Source organism: Cavia porcellus, unplaced genomic scaffold, assembly GCF_034190915.1.
Source record: "Cavia porcellus strain 051 isolate PalLab524CR breed Dunkin Hartley unplaced genomic scaffold, mCavPor4.1 scaffold_31, whole genome shotgun sequence".
NCBI classification, from domain to species: domain Eukaryota; kingdom Metazoa; phylum Chordata; class Mammalia; order Rodentia; family Caviidae; genus Cavia; species Cavia porcellus.
Window position 1 is genome coordinate 3700486 of NW_026947514.1, and position 23701 is coordinate 3724186.

At 53.4% G+C, this 23701-nt stretch overlaps 1 protein-coding gene and 1 long non-coding RNA gene across 3 annotated transcripts in view; one reads left to right on the forward strand and one right to left on the reverse strand.

Moving 5' to 3' along the window:
• LOC111754908 (uncharacterized) overlaps positions 1–18594 on the reverse strand; it is a 164869-nt gene extending 146275 nt beyond the window's left edge. The window contains exons 1-3 of the long non-coding RNA XR_010044870.1: positions 10395–18594; positions 8093–8231; positions 91–7022 (exon numbers count right to left, since the gene is read on the reverse strand). This is a non-coding gene — a long non-coding RNA (uncharacterized LOC111754908). The remainder of the gene's footprint in view (positions 1–90; positions 7023–8092; positions 8232–10394) is intronic.
• Rtl1 (retrotransposon Gag like 1) lies at positions 2788–23701 on the forward strand. 2 transcript variants are annotated; one of them, XM_003463091.3, is made up of 3 exons: positions 2788–2928; positions 11357–11418; positions 18549–23701. In XM_003463091.3, the coding sequence occupies exon 3, from the start codon at positions 18570–18572 to the stop codon at positions 22713–22715; it is 4146 nt and encodes a 1381-aa protein (XP_003463139.3). In that variant the 5' UTR covers positions 2788–2928; positions 11357–11418; positions 18549–18569; the 3' UTR covers positions 22716–23701. The 2 variants fall into 2 exon arrangements, with proteins under 2 accessions (XP_003463139.3, XP_063097148.1); XM_063241078.1 differs by lacking the exon at positions 2788–2928 and adding an exon at positions 5596–5724.

Sequence of the window (23701 nt, forward strand, 5' to 3'; positions counted from 1 at the left end):
TTGTCTACTGTCCCTAAGAAAACAGAGGCCTGTTTCTGACCTAAGGTCTGGACAGATGTTCAAATCCCAGCATGTGTAAACCACACTCACCTTCTGGAGCCCAGGAATCTTTAGGAAGTATGGAAGACAGTTTGGACACAGACTTGACCACACCAACTGTACGAGAAGTGGGATCCCATCCGGGACACCTGAAGGCGGGACGAGGGCTGCAGGATAGTAAAGACATGCTGTTAATTTTTCACTGTGATGCTGGCGTGATGCTTGTATTTTTGTGAACAAAGAGAGTCCCTTTTTAGAGAAACATACTTAGAAAATGCTCAGAGGGCCCTATACACGGTGTCTGGAAATTGCTTCCAAACAGTTCTGCGGGGAGTGGGGGAGCATGGGGTATAGTGTGGCGTGCCTATAAGGGAAATGAGAGAATGGGATTTAAGAGCAACTATCAGGTGCCAGCAGTATAAAAGTTAAAACTGTGGTTTTGAAAACTGTTATTTCACCTATTATTGTGTTACTTGAAATTTTCCATAATAAAAGGTTTTTTACATCTACAAGTAAAAAAAAAAACACATAAAAATGCAGGAGATGAGCAGGTGGGATGCTCAGAGGATTTGAGAGCAAAAAGGGGCGTACGCTGCAGCTCAACGCTGGGGGCTGATCACCCTGGAGCAGCTGCCAGAGGGGCAAGTCACTCCCAGTCGGGTGACCCCAGTATACCAACACCCACGAGCGCTTCCCAACCCTCCAGTCCCCAAAGCTAGCTCTAGGCTGGCCGTCCTGCCCCTCGAGCACCCCCAGACCCGGCCCTAGCTCTGAAAGGGCATCTGTGGGCATCTGTCTTCACCGCAGACTGGACACCTGATGCATCTTTCCCTGGGATGCTACCATCGGTGTGTTTACTGCGACAACGCTGTCACCCGTCAGACATGCTTCCAAGGAAGACCTTAGAGTGGTGGGTACGGCCATGTGGGCAGGCTTCTGCTGTCTGGCCCCCAAATACCTTTTTGCTTTTGTTTTTGTTTTCGTTTTTGTCTGGGGGTAGTTGTTTGTTATTGTTGCCTTTGAAGATGTACAAAAATTAGTGTTTATTTCCCTAAAACTGTGTGTCAAGCTTTCCCAGCCTATTCAAGCCCTTCTCTTTACTGTCACAGTGCAGCAAAGTAGGCTGCCTGGGGTCCTCGCCCACCTTCCAGGCCCCTGCTGACCACAGCCGTGCCCTGTGTGTCCTCCCTTCACTGGGCTTCTGCAGCAGCCAGAGTCCTGGTCCCTGGGCTTCCGGCTTCCCAGGCCCCAGCCGCGCAGCCACTGCGCACGGGCAGAGCCCCAGTGTGCTGCTGCCCTCAGCCTCCCTTCCCGCTTTGGGAAGGGACGCCCGCCCGCCTGCACGCCCGCCGGGCAGCTCGGGCAGCTCCGACCCTCCGGGCAGCTGCTGCGGCGCGTCTCTCCATCCGCCCTCCCTGGCGCCCCCTACCCAGGACGCGGTCGCCCCAACTGCCTGCCCACTCACATCTGCCGCTACGCAGCCGAAGCCAAAGCTCCGGCCCCTCTGGACGGCTCCCCCTCCTCACTTTCCTATGGACTCAAAAGTGTGGCCCAGGCAGCCCCCTTGTGGCACTTGGGGGCGCCACAGACTCTTGGCTCCGGTCTGAAGAATTCAGACTGTTTCCACCGCACCGTGAGTTGGCACAAATCTTCAGTGGCCCAAGTCCTGCCGGATGCAGAGCTCCACTGCGCCGCTGCTCTGAGTAGGGGGCACAGCTCTCCCCTTCCTCCCCATCCACACTCCTCCCTCCTCCCCACCGGAAGGGAAGGGGCGCCTGCCGGCAGACGGCAACGCTCCTGTTGAATATTGCTTTGACAAGCAGACAGGTGTCTGGCAGCTGCAGCAGTGGCCAGGAGACACTGTGGGGACAGGGTCTTTGCCAGTGGTGACGTTTGGTTTCCATCTCTAGCTCACAGGTGGGGATCTAAGGTGAGAAGGGCCCGAGCCCCTGTGTGAGTCAAAGGAAGGGCTGGGGACCCTCTGCCCACCAGTGGACGGAGCTTGGGGCACTTCTCTTAGGCCAGGGGCTGCCCCTTGAAGAGGTGCCCACTACCAGGCACCCAGCTGTCGACCCTCCAAGCTGGCTCTTTCCACTGGGTTCCCCGGAGGGCCCCTGGATGCCCCCCCCCACGCTCTCCAACTCACTGTCCACATAAACAAACCCCAGACCCCCTCTGTCTCTACCTGCAATCTGCTTGCAGACAGGCAGAGCCCTCTCTACGTCAGGTTAATAATGCCATTTTCATAAGCCTCTGCCCATAGGTGCTAACACCTAATTTTGAATCTGCCCTTCAAACGGATTGGGCCACAGAGGAGCTGGGATCTCAAGCACCGCTGGGAGGTGCTTATAACTAATCAATCCATCCCCTGCCCACCCACACCCCCCAGCACTCAGCACAGCCTCGCTGAGCTGTCTCCAGCAGCAGGGTGTGGTGGGGAGCCTCGGAGAGCTTGGGCTATCTGGCCTCTCACCAGCTGGCAGTCGGTGAGTATGGGATTTTGCCTTTCTGTGCCTCAGTTTCTACATCAATCAAATGGGGATCTTAAGAGTTGAGCTCTGGCTTATCGGGTTCCAGACAGAAAGCCCAGCTTAGGACTTACAGATGAGCCTGCACAGATGTTTACTGCTACCACTCACCCTGATCCCTTTGATCTGGAGTGCCTCCTGACTGCTCCCTATCTCTTTCCCCAACAGACCAACAGAGCTCAGGGGACAGGAAGCCGACAGGCATCTCCTCCTCCCCGGCGTCACTCTTGGTAGACTACCCGACCGGCACCTCCTCATCCCCAGATCCACTCTCGGTCCGACCGTCCGACAGTCCAGACAGTCCGACCAGCATCTCCTTCTCCCCAGCTTCAGTCTCCTCTCGGGTCCGAGCCCGGGGAAGGTAGGTACCCTACGATGTGGGAATGCAGGGAGGGTGGTTGTCCCCACAGACTAGGGGATGCCTGGACCCCTCCCAGAGCAGGCCCTTCAAGCAAGTGGCAGGGGAAAATGTTCCTTTATGCCTTGATGCTCTATCTCGGGTGTTGTATTATACAATGCAAATTCTAGGGTCTATTAAATGCAGATGTGGGCTCTGCGTGTCATTCCTGCCGCCTGCTGCATCTACTGTGAGTTTTGCAGGCCAGGGGCTGCCCCCGGCTGACTTGATTTGCGCGATCAAGCCGGCAGAGGGGTCTCTGCCAGGAGAAGCTCTGTTTGCGCGCGCAACGCAGGGTCTTAAAAGGCTGTGCTGTTTCTCTCTGCTGACACTTGTTACATGCGTCTCTCCCTCCCCTGCGCCCACCGTCCACTCCACGAGCACGGATGAAGACTGATGGACGCTGGGCTACTCTTATCTCACAGTGCCCCCACTCTAAGCTGGTGAGAGAGAAACTCTCATCTCCATGTCACAAGGGAAAACCTGAGACTCTGACAAGTAAAGGGAATTTGCCATGGTCTCACAGCTCACAGCGCAGGAATCCAGCAGGTCTGTCTGGCTGGAGCCCCCACCCGGCTGTCGTTGCCATGCCGTGCTGCTCAGGGCCAGGCGGCCAGCAGCTCCCCTGGAAAAGGCAGGGGACCTGGCATAGAGAGCTTTCTCCCTGGCAACTGGCTAGGGGCTGTAAAAAAAACCCAAGAGGGCTCAGAGCAGATAAGATACAGAGCAGCTCGGGATGTGAGTGTCCTGCCTCCCCCACCCCAGGACTTCTGTCACCGTAACAAGCCAAAGGGCTCTGTCCCAGGTTAAGCCCAGGAAAGGAGCCCCAGACAGGTGTGGAGGGAAGCCTCTCCCCATGGTGCTGGGGATCTGGTTATTAAGAACAGCCCCAAGAGGAGAGAAAAGGTTGCAAGCCTGCTGCTTGCACAGAGCTGAGGGCAGAGGGGCAAGGGGGCTGCCATGGAGCCACAGAGGCAGCTGGGAAGGATGGGGAGGGCTGCGCAAATCGGCTTGGTACGCAAGCCTGTGGGGAGGGAGGCTGGGGAGGGAGGGAGCTTGGGTGGCGGGAAGCATCTCAACAGGGAGGCCTTCATCAGGCACTCACGTTGCTAAGGCCAGAGGAAGCCAGTGGGGCTGGCCATGGGGGACTGCAGGGCTGAGGGTAAGGAGCCATGACCTTCGCCCTTAACCATGTCTTCTACCCCAGGACAAACAGCACAGGCACAGGGATCACTGGCAGGGCGCTATGCCCCAGTAGGGCAGAGAAGGGGGGGATTGCAGAATGGAGGCTTACACCTGGGGAGGAAAAAGGGAAGGCAGCTGCGCCCAGCCAACTCCCCAGAGGCCAGCCACCTGGAACAGCTGAATATCTACCCCACTCCCTGGCCCAGACCAGCTGTGGCAACAGGTTGCCACACAGGTGCAGGGAACAGAGAGGGAGCTGGCAGGTTAAGGTGCCAGCAGGACGTGGGAAAGCAGAACCACAGCCCCAGGTCGAGCTGGCTGTGGGGCTGAGACTTGTGAAAGCCCCCTCCTCACAGACACCCGAGTGCAGGGGCCCAGTGGGCATGAACTCAGCACACACCTGTGGGGCTCATGTTCCCAGGGGTTGCAGATGGATGAGGTCTCCCTCTCCAAGGACCTCTGCTAGCCAAGCCTGTGTTGTGTGGCTTCTAAAGGCAGTGCTGGTCTTTGTTTCTCATGCAGGCACTCGTGCTGACATGCGTGCGTGCGTACGTGCGTGCGTGTTTGTGTGTGTGTCTGTGTGCACACACATGCATCTGCACGCAAATGCACACAGACAACTTTGAGGCCGGCAGGGGTATCTTGTCTATGCAATGTGGGGAGATCTGGTTAATCCTTAGGAGCAAGGATGCACCCCCACGGGACAGAAGGATTCCAGCGGGGTACAGTAACTGAGGCAAGGGCCCTCCTAATAGGTACCTGACTGTCCTACTGCCCGCAGCCCATGGCCAGCCTAGGGAAAAGCACAGCTGCTCCGCCCGCCGAGGGGGGGCAGCATCGAGTCGCCGGTGAGCACGCAGGACGCCTTGCAATGGGCCCTGACTACAGCCGGGTCGCCCACCCCCGCGGCTTTCCTGGTGCCTCAGGGTCTGTTGTCTTGTCCAGGCTGCGTTTTAATGTATTGAACAATTGGTTTGAAACTCCGGGTGTTGACGTTTGGGAACATGACATTTACACGTGCGCTGCGCCCCTGAGGCACCGCACGGGGAGGGGGCGCAGGGGACAGGGCGCGGCCAAGAGGCGCCCGCATGTGAAACCCGGAATAAACATTTCCGCCGGGATGGGAGTGGGCTCCGAGGGGCTCTGGCGTGAGTTGCAAATGTCATTTCCTCGACTCCCCCTCCCTGGTCAAGCGTAGAGGCCATAGAGGGCAACACGTCGCGTGGCCCCCATGGGACAGGGAGGGGACACTTTGGCGCCCTGCCTCCAGTGACACCCACTGACTGGGGCACGTAGGGGATTTAAGGAAAAGGTTCTCAGCAGTCAGCACCCAGGCGACTGCAGAGAGCAGGGCTGGGAGACACAGCTGCAGAGAAACACCCCGGTGAGACTCGCACCCCGCCAGGCTCCCGCTCCAGAGTAAAGAACCCCCGAAAGTCCAGGCGACAGGAGACTCTGCGCGCCACAGCCGGCGGTGCGCGGGGGCAGTGTGCGACCCCAGCTCCAGGACCTCGAGCTCTGCGCCTCTCGCTCGCGCCCTCCCGTCCTCCAGGGAGCAGTCTCTGAGCCGCTGAGGTAAGATCAGGTGGACCCAAGAGTTCTACCTGGAGTGATGCCCCCCTCGAAACTGACTGGAAACACTGTTCCTTCCCACAGCCCCCTGCCAAGCCCTGGAAAACATGAGCCTGAAAAACCCTGCCCGCGAGCAGTCTGACTTTTCATATATATTTATACGAAAAATGAAATAAACTCAGACCAAACTTTTCAGGAGAACCGGATGAAAAGCGGCAGGGGCAGCCCCTTCCCTGGCCCCAGGGGTCTGCAAACAGGCGCAAACTGGCTGCGCAGGGCGGGGCGGGGCGCGCGCAACTCGCGCGGGAGGTCGCTGCATTTTCCCTTGCGCGCTCTTTTTTGTCTCCCCCCACCCTGTTTGGTCTCATGAGCTCTGAAAAGAAGGGGTGCCCCTGCGGAGGGAAGGGGTGCGCTCGGGAAGCAAGAAATGCAAGAGTTCGCGACGTTGTGGGGTTCTCTGCGCTGGCTACTGTGCGGGATGATTTATCTGCGCGATTTTCTCGTTGAGGTCTCGGTCACCCTATTTGAGGGGGGGCAACTATGATTTTCTTATTCTTTTCTCTCTTTTAGTGTCAGGAAACCAAGGCACAGAAACACTTGGGGACTTGCCCAGGACACACAGCTCTGTCTCTGCTCTGTAGCTAGGTTTGAGCTGGGAATGGCTGGTTTGTTGCCCTGCCCGCCCCCACCTGCCAGCTGGGGAAAAAGGAGGACCATCCCCTGGACACTTGTAAGGACTGTCATTCCCCCAGGATACACGCGCATAGAGACACGCGCACAGAGACACACACCCAAACCCATGCACTTGCCTGCAGACGGAATCCTCTGTCCCAGAGTCACGGCCATGCAGCATCATGACCCCTGGGCCCCTCTGCTCTCTCCCTTGTCCCAAAGGGAGCAGTATCTGCTCCCCGCCCTGTCCTGTCCCAGAGCCCTCTTCCTCATCCCCTCCAGCCCAGGACCAGAGTCATTTATTTGCCTCTGATAAGCAGCAGTCACAGACACAGCCAGGCATCTCCAGGCTGCAGTCAGGCATGACGCAGTGTTGCAGAACTCCCCGAACCTGGGGTCCCTCTGCCATGTGGCTGGTGACCAGGGTTCTGACCCAGTGGCTCAGAGCAGTGTGGGGCAGCGAGGGGGTGGCAGCCTGTCCCTCCCAAGAAGGCACATGTGATTAGCATTACAGGGGTCACAGACTCACCCACCCAACCCTGCACCTCACCACACCTCTGACCATGACCATGAGTCCAGGAGAGACAACAGGGTGGTCCTCAGGGAAACTGAGTCGGCGTCAGGTGGCTCTGGAGAGGGACAAAGGGAAGGGGGTGATGAGCGTTTTGTTTGGCCATGGCTGTCAGTTTTAGAAGAATGCAAATATTCTGTTAGATTATGACATAGTGTCGATGAGGCTTGATGGTTCCAGGAACAGTGCTCTGGTGGAGTGGACAGCTGGACACAGAGGGGCGCAGAGCTAGACTGCGCCTCTCAGAGGATTGGGCTGGGCTGCGAGGCAGGGAGCCCCCAGCCAGACCCTGACAGAGGGGATTCGGTGCTAGGCTATGGCTATTTTTTTTTCCCTTTTGTTTTCTCTGCATTTTTATTTTTTTACTTTATTTCTATATTTGTTTATTTATTTATTTATTGGCCCAGAAACCAGGACTGATGAAGGCAAGACAGAAACAAGGGCAAAGTGGCATTTTAGAAAGATCGATGGATAAAAACAAACTCTACAGACCGTTTAACCCAGCTACCCCACCTCTAAGAAGTTAGGGTACACGCAATCAGGGCTGTGTGTCTAGATTAGCCACAAGGATGCTCTCTGTAGTGTCATTAGTGATGACAAAAAGTGGGAACAGATTAGATCTGTTTCATCAGGCATCAGTCCAACAGAATCCTATTAATTAAAATGTCAGCTTGTGACATGTCCTCCTCACTAATCTCTGCAGAGACTTCCTTTTATTTCTGTACATTTTTATTTATTTACTTTTAAATGCTAGCGTCGATCCCCTCAAACCCATAGTTTAACCCTGCCGACCAGGACTCGGACCAAAGCCTCTGCCTGCACACATGCCCTCGCCAGGGGACATACAGCTGCAGTTTTCAACAATAGAGGAGGTGGCACTCAACAATGCTGCGTGCCGACCCCGGAATATTAAACAGCTCTTAAAAAGAAGGGAACAGCCGAGACCTATTGTCCTTTCATGGACTCGGTATTTCGTGCAGAACTCAATCACAATAAACGTAATCTGGTCTTTGGTCCAGGAATATCCCTTTTTACTCTGCTAATGTATGCATTCACATACTCGCTTGGAACCCTGTCCCCAACAATCAGAAGCCCACTCACCAAAGCCAGACCTCAGCAACTACTTACACCTGCATGCGCGATCCGCCCCCAGCAGGGAAAGGACCCGAGGCTTTCAGGCAAGGCAGCAGAGAGGTGGTTAAACAAATTCGGGACCAAAGCGCTGTTAAGAGGAATGGTGTTGATCTTTATTATCTCCCGCCAGCTCCTGGAGGGAGGAAAAACCAGCTGATGCAAACGCTAAAGGAAATGCACACTGTGCTATAGCTTATAGAAAAGAGAAACAAAACTAGTGTGTGTGAGTGCTGTATTTACATACATCTGCGAGTGCACGAGAAATAGTGTGCACCTCGAACAACGGTTATAGCAGCAGTTAATTGGGGGAGGCTGCGGTGGAGGAAGGGTTAAAGACGGCTTCGGCTTCTTTGCATGTCTGATTTTTACTAATGAGTACATTAATTATCAATGCATTTCTTGTATAATTAAAATAAACATTTTGTGGGGGCTGGAGGGGGGCTGTGGGACTGTTTGTTTTCGTTGGTTACCGTTTTTTTACAGATGCAAAGAGCAGTCCAACTGATGAATTAGAAGCAGGTTGCGTATGCCCAAAGCAAGTTCGAGAAGCACAAGGGGTTTCTGTTGTTATCGTTCCGTTTTTAATTTCTTACGCTCTGATGCTGGAGCCCCTGGCCTCTGGGTGGCCTGCTGTGACAGGAGGCCAGCAGGTGTGTGCAGGGGGCTGTGATTTCACCACGGCCCCCAGCCCCAAACTCCTCCCCAGCCACCCTCGTGTCAGGCAAGGCTGCAGTTCACCCACGAGGGAGCGCTTCCCTCTTTGGTCTCTAAGAGGCCCCAAAGCTAATGGGTTGGTCCATGTTCTCAGGGATTATAACTCCAGGGAGATGTGACATGAGATGGGTCCTAAAGAAGGGACACAGGGCTCTAGAGAACAGGGACACAGCGGCTTGCATGCGTCAACAGCCCAGCCAGCTTGCTGGCAAAGAGCCCGCCAGAGGAGCTGCTGCTGGATTCCTGGGCAAAGCACAGAACAGCCATGCTTCCTCCCTGATGCTCTCCCAGGGGGACCCATAGCGCCTCAGGAATAGGCAGAAAGCGGGTGGGTCACTGCCCAGCTACCTCCACCTCTGGGTGCATGTTGCGTCCCGACACCCCCCCCAGGAAGCCCTTTTATCTCGAGCACCCCACATCTTGCTTGCACATGAAGCTGCAAGGCTGACCGCCTAGGCCCCCTGCAGCTGTCACAGACTGTCAGCGTCCCTGAATGCGCACTCAGCCAGGCTGTGACAAGGCTGCAATGATTACGCTCTCATGTGCAGCAAAAGATGTGTAGCTGGGAAACCCAGCGTGAAAAGCTGAGCCCATGCAAACCGCTGGTCTCAGCCTCGGCCGGCTTTGTTCTGGCCTCCATCTGCACAGACCACTAATTAATTAATTGGTGAAACATCTCTCCTCTGAGTTCATGCAGACAGGGCCTTTGGAGGACTTTGCTCTCCCTCTGCCAGGCAGAGACCTATTTTCAACCGTGACTTCGTGCCACAGATATGAGACACAGGTTAACCAGTCCTTTTCCCGTGTATCCAGACCCTAATTGCCACTCTCACACAAGAGGCACTGCTATTTATTGCAAGGCATTTTATTACAGACTGCCTTCAGTCCCTAATAAAATACCTTAGTGATAAGCAAAAAGAAAACTAAGACACCCAGACAACAAGTACCTGCATCCAAACAACAAGCTAGGGAAATTCTACATGGAGTCGGCCGCCCCTCACAGCCCCCTCGCAGCAAGGTAACGGTCCTGGGTCGTTTCCAGAAAATGACCCCTGCAGCCCTCCACCACCATCCCTCTTCCCTTGAAATTCTCAAATCAGAGAAGGGCTTTCAAAGGGACCCTGAGGGCAGAGACCAGCTAAATTAAGAGCTACCCACCTATAATGGGTGCCCAGGTGTTTTTTGTTGTTGTTGTTGTTGTTATTGTTCTATTTCATTTAAGGCTTTGGGGAAAGACCTGAAGAGTGCCATGCCCGCCCCACGAAGAGGGCAAGGACAATACTGTCATATGTCCTCTAAGGGTAGCATGGCCTCCCAGTCCCATCTTCCTGTGGTCCTCATAGATTTTTTTTTTTTTTTTTTTTGTACTGGGAATCAAACTCAGGACCTTGCACTTGCCAGGCAGGTGCTTGTGCTGCTGAGCTATATCCCCAGCAGTAGTCACAGATTTTAAGACCTTCCTTGGTTACATGTAACAGACACACAGTACTCCCAGGGCACTGTTAGGGTCTCTAACGTGCTGCTCCCCAGGACTCCACCTCCCTAGAGAAGCAGCAGGTGTCGGGGAGATGGGCCCTCGTACCTGGTGGGCCCAGAGTCCAGGACATCAGTGCTCCAAGGTTAGCCTAGGACAGCGACCATCCTGGGAAGGGGCAGGACTGCCTCAGGATCCCACTCACTCACTGCCCTCGATGGGCAGTGAGCCCCAGCTGAAACGAAGGGCTTGACTTAGTTCCATTCTAAGAAATCTACAAATTTTTAAAATGTCAGAATTGACACATGAGGAAAAAACAAGTGTTTTTCAGACCTCTGATCCGATCCTGGGCCGAGCATCTGCTCCCTTCCTGGGAGAAGGCAGGTGTTTGGCCTCCAGGCCTCTGAGAGAGGAGGAGAAAAATCATCAGCAGGTGTGACGCCACAGTTCCAGCCCTCACCCCAGACCCCACCTGCTGCCAGCAGCCCTACTGTGTGCCTGGGAAGGAGGAGGCCAAAAAACAAAGGGTGCAGGCTTACACCAGGGGCCAGGCCAAAGATTTCAGGGTTCCTGTGCACGGGCCCCAGCTTGAGGAAGCACTTGGGAGATGACATGGACCCTTGCCCACAAAAGAGCTGGGAAAGGGAAGGGGAGGCTCAGGAGCTAAGGAGATGGATTCAGGACTCCTGGTGGTTAGTGCAGACACAGGGCTGGCTGACCCCTGGGCTGCAGCCAGGCAGACATTAGTCCTGCCTGGTACCCGTTAGGAGAGTGAGCTGGGACCCTGGACCTTGGGTACCCCTGCTGATAAGTGGGGCTAAGGACTGAAAGCAGTCACATGGGAAGATGCTTTGCAAGAGTGCTGGCATTCAGGAAGGACTCAAGAAACATGGCAGAGGCCCTGATGAGCGGCCACGGGGAAACAAAGCTGGTGCTAGAAAGTTCCGTGCGCCACACAGGCAGGAAGCTTATGCAGCTGTATATGGGTGGCTGTATGTGTATGATGTGTACATGCAAAGGACACTGGACTTCCCTAACCAAGAAAATATATTTATTTAATAACTTTTTAGAAAGAAGCGCTCATCCAGCAGAGCAGAACTAGCCGAAGTCCACTTGGACACTTGCAGTAAAGGTAAGACTTGGGGTGAGGGGTCCCATGCTGGCCTCCCCCCAGGGGACAGGGGTGGGTGGACGACAAGGGACGTGGGCGAAAAGCAGCCTGGGCCGCACTCAGGATGGAAGGTCACAGAGTTGGTTTGTCTGTTAAAAAAAAAAAAGCTATTATGTGTTCGGGGGACTCAGTACCTCTGTGTAGATACTGGAGCTGCTATAATTAGCAGGTCCAGCCAGCTGTCTTGTCTCTCTTGTGACATCAAATGAGCCCAAACGAGATGGCAATGACAGCAAGGAGACCTTGGGGGAGATGGAGGCCCCCTACTTTTGTGATCTGGGCACTGGTTAGGGCACAAGGCTGGTCACATGAACACCAAGGACTTAAGTTAGCCTCTTGGGCTACAAGGGTCAACAAAGGTCCATAAATGACCGCCAACAATGCCCCTGCACACCTGCACCAGCCTGAGACACCTACCAGAAGTGAATCTGCCTCTGCCTCTGCCTCTGCCTCTGCCTCTGCTTCTGCCAGTGGGGGATCCTGCACCCTTATCCCCCAGCTTAACTCTGTCAAACAGGGGTTCCTCTCCTGTTGCTTACAAAGTGCTCCCCTGGGGAGGCAGAGCCTCTTCCATTCTGAAAATGGGGACTTGGAGGCTCCCGCTCTGGCTCTAGCTCCTCCAGCCCCAAAGCCAGGTCCTCTTCCTATGCCTTGAAGTCACCATTTCCCGGGTCACCGCAGCTCTCGGCCTACAGTCAGTCCTGCAGCAGGGTCCACACGGCCACTAGGGCGTCAGGTAGGGCAGGGGGCTGCCAGAGACATGGGTGGGCTGAAAGTTAAGGCCAACGCCAGGCAAAAACAAATGGACCTGTGCGTGCATCCACTACTTAGACACAGCAGGACAGGGCCTCTGCAGTTAGGGTCCCAATTTATAACAGCAGCTAGTGACACTGAGGTAGGGCTAGGGTCCCTGAGGTCCACCTGCCTGGCCAGGCCCCTCAACTACCGTTCTCCAAGGACAGCCCTCAGGCATCTCTCAACATGCCCCAATGTAAGAAGATACCCACACCTTCCTAGCACAGATGGGGAAACTGAGAGCCCAGAAAGGAAGGTTAGGCTGGAAGTCAGGACCTGCGCAGGCCTGGCAACTGTAGGGGCGCCATCCCTGCCCCCCTGCCTTGAAAGGCAAGTCCAGGTTCAGGAGCAGCTGATTGGCTCTGCGATTTGGGCAGTGCGGAGAGGAGAGCCTGCTCCTCTGTGACCCTCTCTCCCCCTCCCAGGGTTATTCTGGGCAGTGTGAAGCAGCTGCCCCCTGGAGGTGCCAGTCAATCGAGGAGGGGCTGGGAGGAGGCCACAGGGACACTGACTGGGTCACACACGCAGCCTTTAGTCCAGGGTGCCCTTAGGGAGGTGAGGGCCAGGGTAGTCGAGGGTCCTGCACTCAGCCCTCCACCTGCCATCCCTTGCTGTCTGCCCTGATTCATGGTGGCCCCCTTCGAGATGCCTTTACCCCATCACTGCAACGATGCCCAAGGCCCACAGGGGCCTGACACTCAAAGGTTCCGTCCAGGCCACCACACAAGGAAGACGATTAGAGATGAACTCCCTTGGGCGAAGATGCGAAGTCCTCCCACCTGTGAGGCCGACTCAGACTTAACCACAAACCAGAGTTGGATGGGCAAGGTGAGGGTGCTGGTGGGGGGGAGCCCGTGAGGGGCTGTGCTGGGCCAGCTGGTCCTGCAGCCTGCATGGCCCCAGGAACAAGCCTGACCGGAGCTTCTCATGGAGACCCCGCCCCTCCTCTCCCCCTCCCAGCAGCCAGGGTAACAAGAGGACCTGGCCCGACAGCCTGTCCCCACCAAGCACATCTTAGCCTGGGCTTGTGCCCAGGGAAAAGCATAAATGGCCATGCCCTTGCATGCCCACCGTCCTGCTGCTTTAGTCCACCCAGTGCCCAGGGCAGGGGGAGGGGCAGTGCACCGGGTTGATGCATTTGGAGGCCACTTAGCCCCTGCACCTTCACACTCACGTGGCTCGGATCACCTAGAAGGAGGCCAGCATGACAGGGGGGTTCACCTGACACCCATCTGCCAGCTCCGGGCTCCAGCCCTGACTGGACAGGGGCCATGACTAGCACGCCAGGGGAGTAACAGGGTGACCTCCTTTCCCCTCCTGCTGCACTGACTCTGTCTTCCCGCCCAGCTCCCCAGGAGCTCAGGGACCTTCTGCCTCCTCCCATCTTCACCTCTCCCCTAATTCCTCCACCCCATGCCCCACACCCCACATCCCACTCTGCTCCTAAAATCCTCTCCTCTTCCAAGCTCTGTTTTTAAAGTCAGATCTCCCTGACTGCATAGGGAGAGGCATTCTCAGAGGGAGCTGCCCCCTCTCCCCCACGCATGAGAGACGCTCAAAGGCAGCTCTGACCCCCACTCCCGGCCACTTGCGCACAGGCAAGTGGGGAGCTGATCCGACTGTGGCTGTGGCTCTGGCTCTGGCGGTGGTGAGGCTGGCGTGTCTGTCTTAGTGTTGAGGGGTAGAATATCCCTTCAGTGATCTGAAGGGAAGTTCTGACCCCAAACACTAAGTACAGATTCTTTTTTCTTTCTTTTGGGCCTGGTGGGAATTTCAAAAGCAGTAGCAGTACTTTGAAAAGAAACTGTTCTTGGGCTTGAGACCAGCCTTTACGGAGATGCATTTGAAGCTCGCTCCATGGGGCCGGGAACGGAGGAGGGGTGGGCTGCTAGGAGGCAGAGGCGACAGGGGAAGCCCTAAAACCACGGCAGGAGTGCAGAACTGAGGTTGTGAGATACCCAAAGCCCACCCGTGGGGCAGCCTGGGAGCCGAGCTTCAGAGGAGGCACATGCCAGAGAGTCCCCCATCCTGCCCCCCAACCCATTCTCACTTCTGGCAGTACTTACTCCCAAGGGCAGGGACCTCACCTCACTGGCAAAGAGGGCAAGGCTGGACAGGGCAGGGCTTTTTGTGTGGGGTTCTAGCACCAAGCCTGGCCCAGAAAGAACATGAGGATGTATTGCTGTAGGAACTAGGGAATTATTGGTTTTTTACAAGCAGAAAGTTCTAGAAACAATGACGTCAAGATGTGGGGGTGAAAAATCTGCTCTTTCCAGGTGTAATAAGCAACAGAGCTCTAAGTTAAAAACTTTGTTTGCATGCAAAGGGATTTAGGGTCTATAGTGTAAGAAAGAAAGTGCAACAGAGTTTCAACACGAGATGTACTTGAAGGTCTACCACTGGGAAAGTCAGGGTTAAACACAGAGGATTCAAAGCCGGAGTTTCATGAACAGACTTGGGCTTTATGGGAAGAAACTGGGATGTTTATTTTGAGGGTCCTAATTTTATATCGTGTTAAGGAGTATGGATTTTCACCAAAGGGTTTTAAGAGTGTGATGGAGAGATTGTTGTTTATGGAAGACAGGCCTACAGGAAAACATGATAAAATATATATATCATGGGGCCAGGGATTTGGCTCAGTGGCACAGCACCTGCCTGGCAAGCGCAAGGTCATGAGTTCGATCCCTGGTACTAAAAGAAAAAATAATTTTGTGTATGTGGTTAAGGGCATTGGACATTATATTAAAAACAACAGGGAAATACTGGAAAAGTTGTAAATCGAACAGAAACGGCCATAAATTTAAGGATCACGTCTCAACATTCTGACTTTGTAAATTGGGGAAAGGCCTGATTGGTTGGACATGCCAAGGAGACATGATTAACGTTGACAGCGTGGTTGAAAGATTTTAACCAGAGCTGTTACATGATCATCACTGTGAATACGCAAAGAAATTTGGAATTTATTTAGAGGTCTGGACACGAGGGGATCCTTGCACATGCCTAGGAATTTGATTTAGCCAATAAAAAGTTCTAACACAGTGACACAGTGAGGCTTCTTGTTGTTTGAGAAATTGCACTCCAAGAAACTGCAAAATAAAATTCACACTTTATGTCAAGAATCTGGACTTGTGTGCCACAGACAATTAAGAGACACTGTCAGGTTTTTAAGGCAAAATTATAAGATCAAGCTTAATGCATTGTACTAGGAAGTGTGAATTTTATTTTAAAGGCTGACATGATCATATTTTATATCATGCTAGTAAGTTTGGATTTAAACCAATAAATCGCTTATAACTGTGACAGGGTGAGATTGGATTTTGGTATGTGTATGTTTTTTTATAAACCAGCCTGGTGACAAATTACAGGGGGAAATGCTGTGTTTTATGTTAAGGACTTGGGACTTTAGGTTTCAGACTTTTGGAAAGTCCTAAATTGAGAAGTATCATGTTCTAATTTATGCATCGTGGCATGGCTAAGAGGAAAATAATATGATCATACTTTTATACCGCAATAAAGAGATGGGTGTGGGCACTGACGGCACTGGAGTATCCTGACCTGAGGAGTGAGATAGTACTGTTCGTGAATCCTCACGCAGAGAGAAGTGTTTGGAGTTTAGCCAGCAGTGTGTTGGAGGTGTAAATTGAGGAGAGCTTTGTCTCCAGAGGAATCGTATGGTAGAACATGCTTTACGGTAGTGTCTGGATGGGCTGAACCAGGTAAAAAATAAGCAGAGACTGTTCCAGCAGGAATCACCCTTGGCACCAGGGCACCTGGCCTGTGTTCAGAGCTGAGAGATGGGTCATGTAAACGCTGGGCGAGGAAAACAAGTTGTGTGGTTGAATAGACACAGCCTTCTCAGAAGTTTGGACAGTCTTGAAAAATGATAAGATCGCATTTTTATGCCATGCTGAGGAATTTGGACTTCAGCCATTCAGAGATTTTCAGAGAGTAATGTAGTTTTTGGTTGGATGGTAGTTTTGTTCTGAGTAATGTGGTAGTTTGTTTTATTTTTTTTTTTTCACTGCAGGGATACTAGAGAGTAAAAATGTATTATGTCTAATGGTGTAGACATTATCTCAGAGGTAATTCAGAGACATTATAAGGCTCTACGCAGAAGTTACACTAGCAAATTCTATACCTTGCAAAAAATGTGACCTTTTAGACTGAGAAAATAATGCGGCCAGATTTTTATAGCATGCTAAGAGGTTTGGAATTAAAGCTATTCAGAGGTCTCTGGAGTGACTTTTCAGGTTGTACACTCTGCACTGATCAACTGGCATATAAACTCCATGGCAAAAGCTTTTATTTTATGCTAAATGGTTGGAATTTCATGTTATAGGCAACAAAAAGGAAATTGTATATGTTTTAATTAAAGAAATTATGGAATTGTTATATTTATGAGGCTAAAAATTTTAATGTGGATGTTAAGTATTAAAATGAGGTTTTGATAATATGCAATGGGTAGTAGATTTTAGGTTGAAGGCAGGAAAGTGTAAGGATTGAATTTCTATATATCAAATGCACAACTCTGTTAAGAAGTATAGACTTTATATTAGGACGGTCTATTCAGATTTGTAATTCTCTTAATAAAGGATTTTAAGTGAGAAATATGCTGAGATTTTCATTTCTGATAAGGATTGAGTCTGCAGATGTCTTAAATAAAATTTGTATTTCAACTATTTTATATTAGAAACTTGGAATTTTAGAATAATACATACCTTAGAGGACTTTTGTGAAGAGGAAATGAGTTAATTTATTCAATGTGTAATGCATATGGTTCTGTGATGATGATTTTACCTAATTTGTACCACGCTAAAAAAATATGATCTCTACCTTAGGGAATGATATGTCAGAATTCTGTATAATGCTAAACCCTTTGCATTTTAGCCAAAGAATGATTTTGGTGAGTTTACATGTCAGATATGTTTATTCTAAAACGTTTGGATTCAATAATGCAGACAGTAAATAAACATTCAAAGGCTTTAATCAGAGGGATTGCATGATCAAATTTAAGTGTCATGCTAACAAGGGTACACTTAATTTTGAGAAACAGCAGATCTGAATTTTGTGTCCTGCTGGAAAGTGGATTTTAGTCAATGAGGAATTTTGGGTATATATCGGCATGGTGGTTTTAAGAAAAACACTGAGAAATAACAAAAGGTGTTAAATTCATAAAGAGCAATAACTGTATAGCTGGTCTACTGAATACTCAGAGCTCCATTTGCTCGGCCCACAGAAAACAAATGTGCAAATAACCCTGAAGCAGGTATCTCCTGAAATTTAGCCTAAACCCACTAAAACCACCCACTGTTAGATGTTCAAAACCTTGAAAGCAGATTTCAAGGATATATAGTGCCCTCTCTGACCCCAGATCACATCTCTGCAAGATTCACCTTTAAGCTGGAAGAGGTTAGCCAGTGACAAACACCAGGGGATTAGCCAGGATGAGAGCAGCCCTGCCTCAGAGAGAAAAGAACCAGGAAGGGAGGACTACAGTACATCAGCACGAGCAGAAGATGGGAATCCTGGGAAAGGAGAGGGTGCAGCAGGGGCAGGGCTATTGGACAGTGTACTCCATAGCTGAGAGCTGGACAGGACATGGCATTGCAAGGCCAAATTGGGCAAGAGAAATCCCTAAAGAATGTGACCTGGTATCCAGCACCTAGGGTTCAAGTACCCAACTCACAGGTATTCTATAAACATGTATGGGGGTAAAAGAGCCGGAATCCAGACTTCTATGTCTCACCCCCCAAATTTTGACACTAGAGGAGAAAGTATTTGGGGCTGCTGATCCAGTGATGTGGGATAGTGGTCAGGTGCCCATTCTTGCCTCTTCCACTAAGTGACTTATAAAACAGTAGGTGCTTTCCTAGACAGTCCCCTTCTACACCACAGCACAGGGCCAGACAGAGGTGCATCTGAACGGCACTCGGACGTGGGACTTTCAGGTGGCCAAAGAAGGAAAGCAGGGTTGACCAGGTACATGACTTAAGAGAAATGGGGCAGCTTGCCAGGGCAAATACTTGGGCCAGTCCCTACACACCATTCATAGGCGATGAGTTCCTCACACCGTAGCAGAAGCAGGGAAGCCAGGTAGAGATTCTGTTTAGGAGGCAGCAGAGTTTTTGTCCCGCAAGAGATGCCAAGGGGCCAACCCAGGACGACAGGCAACATTTCCATGGTTGTTCTTTGTTCTGATGGTTTAAGCGTCTGATTTGTTCTTGAGAACCCAACCTTGACCTCTAGAAACCCTAAACTGCTGCCTTTACTCCCGGCCCCACCCTTTCTTCCCATAGGTTTCTGATTCCCAGGTTCCAATGGCTGACCAGGTGCAACGCGACCTTACCAATCTTGAGGAAACTCTCCTTCCAACCGACGAAATGATGGAACCCTCTGAAGACTCATTTGAGACGATGATGGAGCGTAAGAATCCATCATCAAAACAAATGGAGTCCTCTGAGGGCTCATCTAACACCGCTGAGGGGAAGGAGAGCAGTGGAGCGCGGGAGACGGAGGGGCCGGCTGAGGGCCCAGCGGAGGAAAGCAAGGAGCATCCCAGTGGCTCCCGCCAGGAAGTAGAAGAGCTGCCTACTGATCTACTCCAAGACATGGAGGAGCCATCCAGTGGCCCGCATAGGGAAATAGAGGATCCACCCAATGACCTACTCCAAGACATGGAGGAGTCATGCTATGGTTCTGACCAGGCAACGGAGGATCCACTCCCTGAATCATCTGATGAAACGGAAGAAACATCAGTTATCCCGGCAAGCTCTGAGGAATACGAAGATGATGATGATGACGACACTAACCTGGCATCTGAAGGGTCGAGTTTTGAAGATGACACCACCGAGAGTGACGAGTCTGGTGACGACGTCAGGGACACCATCAGGTCCATCATCTCGCTGTACTTCCGGATGCAAGACATGCATGAGCAACAAAGAGTGGCAGAAGAGATCTTGGTGGAGGGGATCAATGCTGGCCGACTGCCCTGCCCAAGACCCTTCACTGGGGACCGCAGAGAGTTCTACGAGTTCATTGTGCTCTGCCAAATGATCTTGCAAAACTACCCAACCAGGTTCTACAACGACCGCCTGAGAGTTCAGTATGTCATCCACCACTTCACTGGCTTAGCCTTGGAATGGGCCCAATCTCTGATCCAGCAAAACAGCCCTGTGCTAGAGAATTTCACAGCCTTCCTAGAGGCTATGTCCGAGGTGTTTGAGTACAAGAGCACACTGCGTGTGGCAGAAGAGGCCATGTTCTACATCAGGCAGGGAAACCGCACCGCCACCGAATACATCACTGAGTTCCAGAGCCTGATTCCTACCTTGGGCTGGCCAGATGAAGTCCTGCAGGCCCACCTGTGCCAGGGGCTCAGTGAGGACATCAGGCACTGTCTGTTCCGGATCCCTCAGCCGAACTCCCTGGACAATCTGATCGTGCTCATCCTGCAAATAGAAGACAGGCTGGAAGAGAGAAGGGCGATGCTCAGGCTGCCCCCAGAGGCCCGCCCACGTACCATGTCCTGGATTGACTCACCTGCTCCGGAGAGGTGGACAGTGAGCAGCTGGCTGCCCTATTCATTCCATCCGGGCATCAATCGCGCCCATCTCTTCGTGCTGCTCCTGGTGAGGGTGAACCCCTACCACAGCGTCGCCGTCCAAGCTCTGGTCGACTCAGGATCGGTAGGCAACTTCATGGATGAGAAGTTTGCCCAAGAGCACTACGTCGAGCTCTATGAGAAGCCCTACCCAGATGTGATCCAAACCATGGATGGCTCGCTGGTGGGCGAGCAACCTGTCTGGCTCTACACCGAACGCCTGGTGTGTATGCAGCAGAATCACCAGGAGTCCATCGAATTTGACATCATACCTTCACCGAACTTCGCCATTGTCTTGGGCATCACCTGGCTCCGACTCCACGCTCCTGACGTCGACTGGGTCAAAGGCCGCCTGACCTTCCACTCTCCCTACTGCCTGAAGCACTGCTTCCGCCCAGCCCCACCATGCATCGCCCTGGAACACTACAGCATAAGCCTGCTGCCCGGATTGCCGCACCCATACTCAGACCTGGCCGACGTGTTTAACCCGAAGGAAGCAGATGATGAGACTTCCGACCAGCCAAGCTCAGACGGATCCGATGATCTTTCTGAATCAGAGCCCTCTGAGCTTCAGCAGGCTGGAGACAGTGATCACAGCGAGATCTTTTACGAGTATCCCTCCAACTTTCCCTGGATGCCTATGGGTGGCAGGATGCAAGAAGAAGCCAGGCTGCAGGAAGAATACTGGGAGCTGTATGACATGCTGACCGACACACAGGACTACGTACAGATCATTCCAGAACTGTTTGACCAGTTACATGGAGCTACATGGTTCACGAGACTAGAGCTGCGTGGGACCATCGTGGAAGAAGGAATGTTCGAGAGCCGGACAGAAGACACATGGAAAGCAGCGTTCGGTTTGCAGCCACAGGACATGAAGAGCTACGAACCCTTCGAACTATCCTCAGACCCTATCATCCCCCAGAACGTGATTCACTTTATCCTGAAGGACATGCTAGGCGTCTTCGTGCTCTCCTATGGGCAGGAAGTACTGATCTACTCCATGAGCCAGGAGGAGCACGTCCAGCACGTTCGCCAGGTGCTGGTCCGCTTCCGGTACCACCGGGTCTACTGCTCCCTAAGCAACAGCCAGTTCCACCGACATAGCGGCGAGTTCCTGGGCTTTCACCTGTCCCCCAAAGGGGTAAAGATCAACAAGGGCGTCTTAGACGTGATCTTGGGCTACGGCACCCCATGCTGCAGGAGGGAGCTCCAGAGCATGATTGAGTTCATGTTCCCCTACCGACACTGGGTGGAGCGCTTTGCCGTCATTGCAGAGCCCCTGGTGCGGCTGGTGCTGAGCTTCGACCCCTTCTACTGGGGAGAGGAGGAGCAGGAGGCCTTCGATTGCCTGCAGCGGGCTTTCCGCAGGGCACCCCTTCTCTACCACCCGAAGCCCCAGAACCCGTTCTACCTGGAGACGGGCATCACCAACTCTGCCCTGCACACCTGCCTGATTCAAGTTGATGAGCACACTGGCAGAAGAGTCACCTGCGCTTTCTACTCCCGAAACCTCTCTCCTATCGAGGTTGAATACCCCCTAGTGGAGCTGAAGATCCTTCCAGTCCGGGCTTCCTTCATGGTGTGGTGCCGCTACCTGGAGAACACCGAGGAGCCCATCATGATCCTTCTCAACACAGAGGATCTAGCCTCTCTGAATAATGACAGGCTCACCGTACTTCTCCCCGGGCATTGGGTCTTTTTCTTCTCTCACTTCAACTTTGACATCATGGAGCTGTCCGAACTGGATGGCAGCTGGCCCCCGACGTTCATGAGCTGCTACAACCAGAGAGCCTTCAGAAACAGAGTTGCGCGTCCCATCCTGTTCTTAGCCACAAGGGGTTGCCCCCGGGATGAGACAAGCGACTCTGAATCTGAGAGTGACAACTTCTCAGAGCAGGGTGAGCTGAACGAATTGAGCCTACAGCAGGAGCTTCTGGCCCTCATCCCCGTTGGTCGCATCCTCCACAGCTTCCTGACACACTTCAGCGTGGCCCAGATCCGGTCTGTCCTTCTGCACTTCTTCAGAGGCGTCCTGCACTGGAGGAGCCTCCTAGCACCCGCATCCCTGCTGGTGATACTGGAGGCCAGAGAGGGGCCCACGCTGCTGCCGGTCCCTGTCACACAGATGGCACGGCCTCCGCCGCGGCGCTTGCTGTGCCTCATCGTGGACTCCACGGTCACCGTGTGCAACAGCATGGCCATGGCCATAACCCAGATGTTCAGCCAGTTGCCGCCTTTCATTGGTGCCAACCCCATGCCCGCTCACGAGCTGGCTGACCTCTTCCTGAGCCCCCACCGCTGGCAGAGAAATGCCCTGGCCCCTCTGCCTCCCCCAGGCCTGCGGTTCACCCCCGGCTTCTGGCTGATGCTGTGTGAGTTCTTCAGGGTCCGGACCACTCGCACGCTGCCTGGACACCTTGCCCTGCCACCCAACCGGTACATGGAGCTGCACGTCGTTGGCGATGAGGATGTCGTCTTGCGAGAAGCCCTGCAAGACGACCTGCAACGTTACCGTCAGTGTGGCCTGCATGACGGCCTGCAAGACACCTCGCAGGACGCGCAGGACAACGACGTGCAGGAGATGCCATCCCCTGATGAGGCTGCTGCTGCTGAGGCCCAGCTCCGCCCACGCAACCTGATGGACCCAGAGATCCTTGACATCCTCAACAGCCACCTGCTCTACGTGCCTGGCCCCGACGGCCGGCCCAGCCTGCTCAGCAGGGAGCAGGTGGCCCAGGCCTTAACCCAGTTCCTCACCACTGTCTGCACGCGGGTGGCACATGCCCCCGCCCCTGCTGAGGACCAGTCCCGGGGAGAAGCGAGCCTGGAAGAGCTCCCAGACCTCGAAGATGCCGACTAAGACACCTCCTCTCCAGCCCGGAGGCGTCTCCACCCTTATCTGACCCAGCTTGCCAATGTCTCTGCCAGCTCCCTGTGCTTCAACCAGCTTTGCACAGACCCGGTGCCCTCTCCTGCCACTCCTGACCCAAGGGGAAGCCACTTGTGAAGGGCCTAACTTCAATTCATCAACCAGCAACATCTTCTGTGCTAAAGGACTATCCAACGCTCAGAGACCTGGCGCTCAGAGCTATGTGAGGGCTACAACACAACCCCGTCTTAATCCTCCAGGTCCCAGGCCCAAGCCTGACAGAGAATCAGAGAAAGGAGAGTGCAGAGATGAGCAGGGGTGGCCCCATGACCCACGGCCAGATGCAGTAGCAGCGACACAGCAGGTGCAGCCAAGCAAGCAGATGCTGGGCCCCCCGCCACCCCAGTGCATCCTGGGACACTGACCTCGGGTGCTCCATGGACTCCGTCTACCTCCACCTCGGTGCTCCTGCTCCCCTGGGCCCCTACCCACCCACCCCCACCCAGCCTCCCGAGGTCCTAGGCGAGGTGCCACCCACCGCCCATCCCACCCCGAAAGCAAGCCCGCCCCCACGGTCTGGTTCGGCTCCCGTCACATGGACTTCATCTGACCCTGAGCTCTGGTCTTACCTGACTGCCACTTCAGAGCGTCCGACGTGCCAATGCTACTTACCTGCTGGACTTGCCCAGCTGGATGCCCCAGAGACCTGGGGATGCTCCAGTGGGCGGCTGAACTGAGCAGACTCCCCTGCCCTCCCACCATGGACACTGGACACTGGACACTGTGGGGCCTCAAGGCCCCATGGAGGGAGGGGACCCTCAAGAGACTGCACAGGCACCAGACGCCCTGCCTCCTGTGCCAGGGAGCCAAGGGTGCTCCGACCAGACCCCCGCTTTTTGCCAAAGTAAAAGGAGACTTTCCTTTGCTCTTTCCTATCCCACCTTTTCTTAACCCCAAAGTAAAGCAAAACAAAAGAT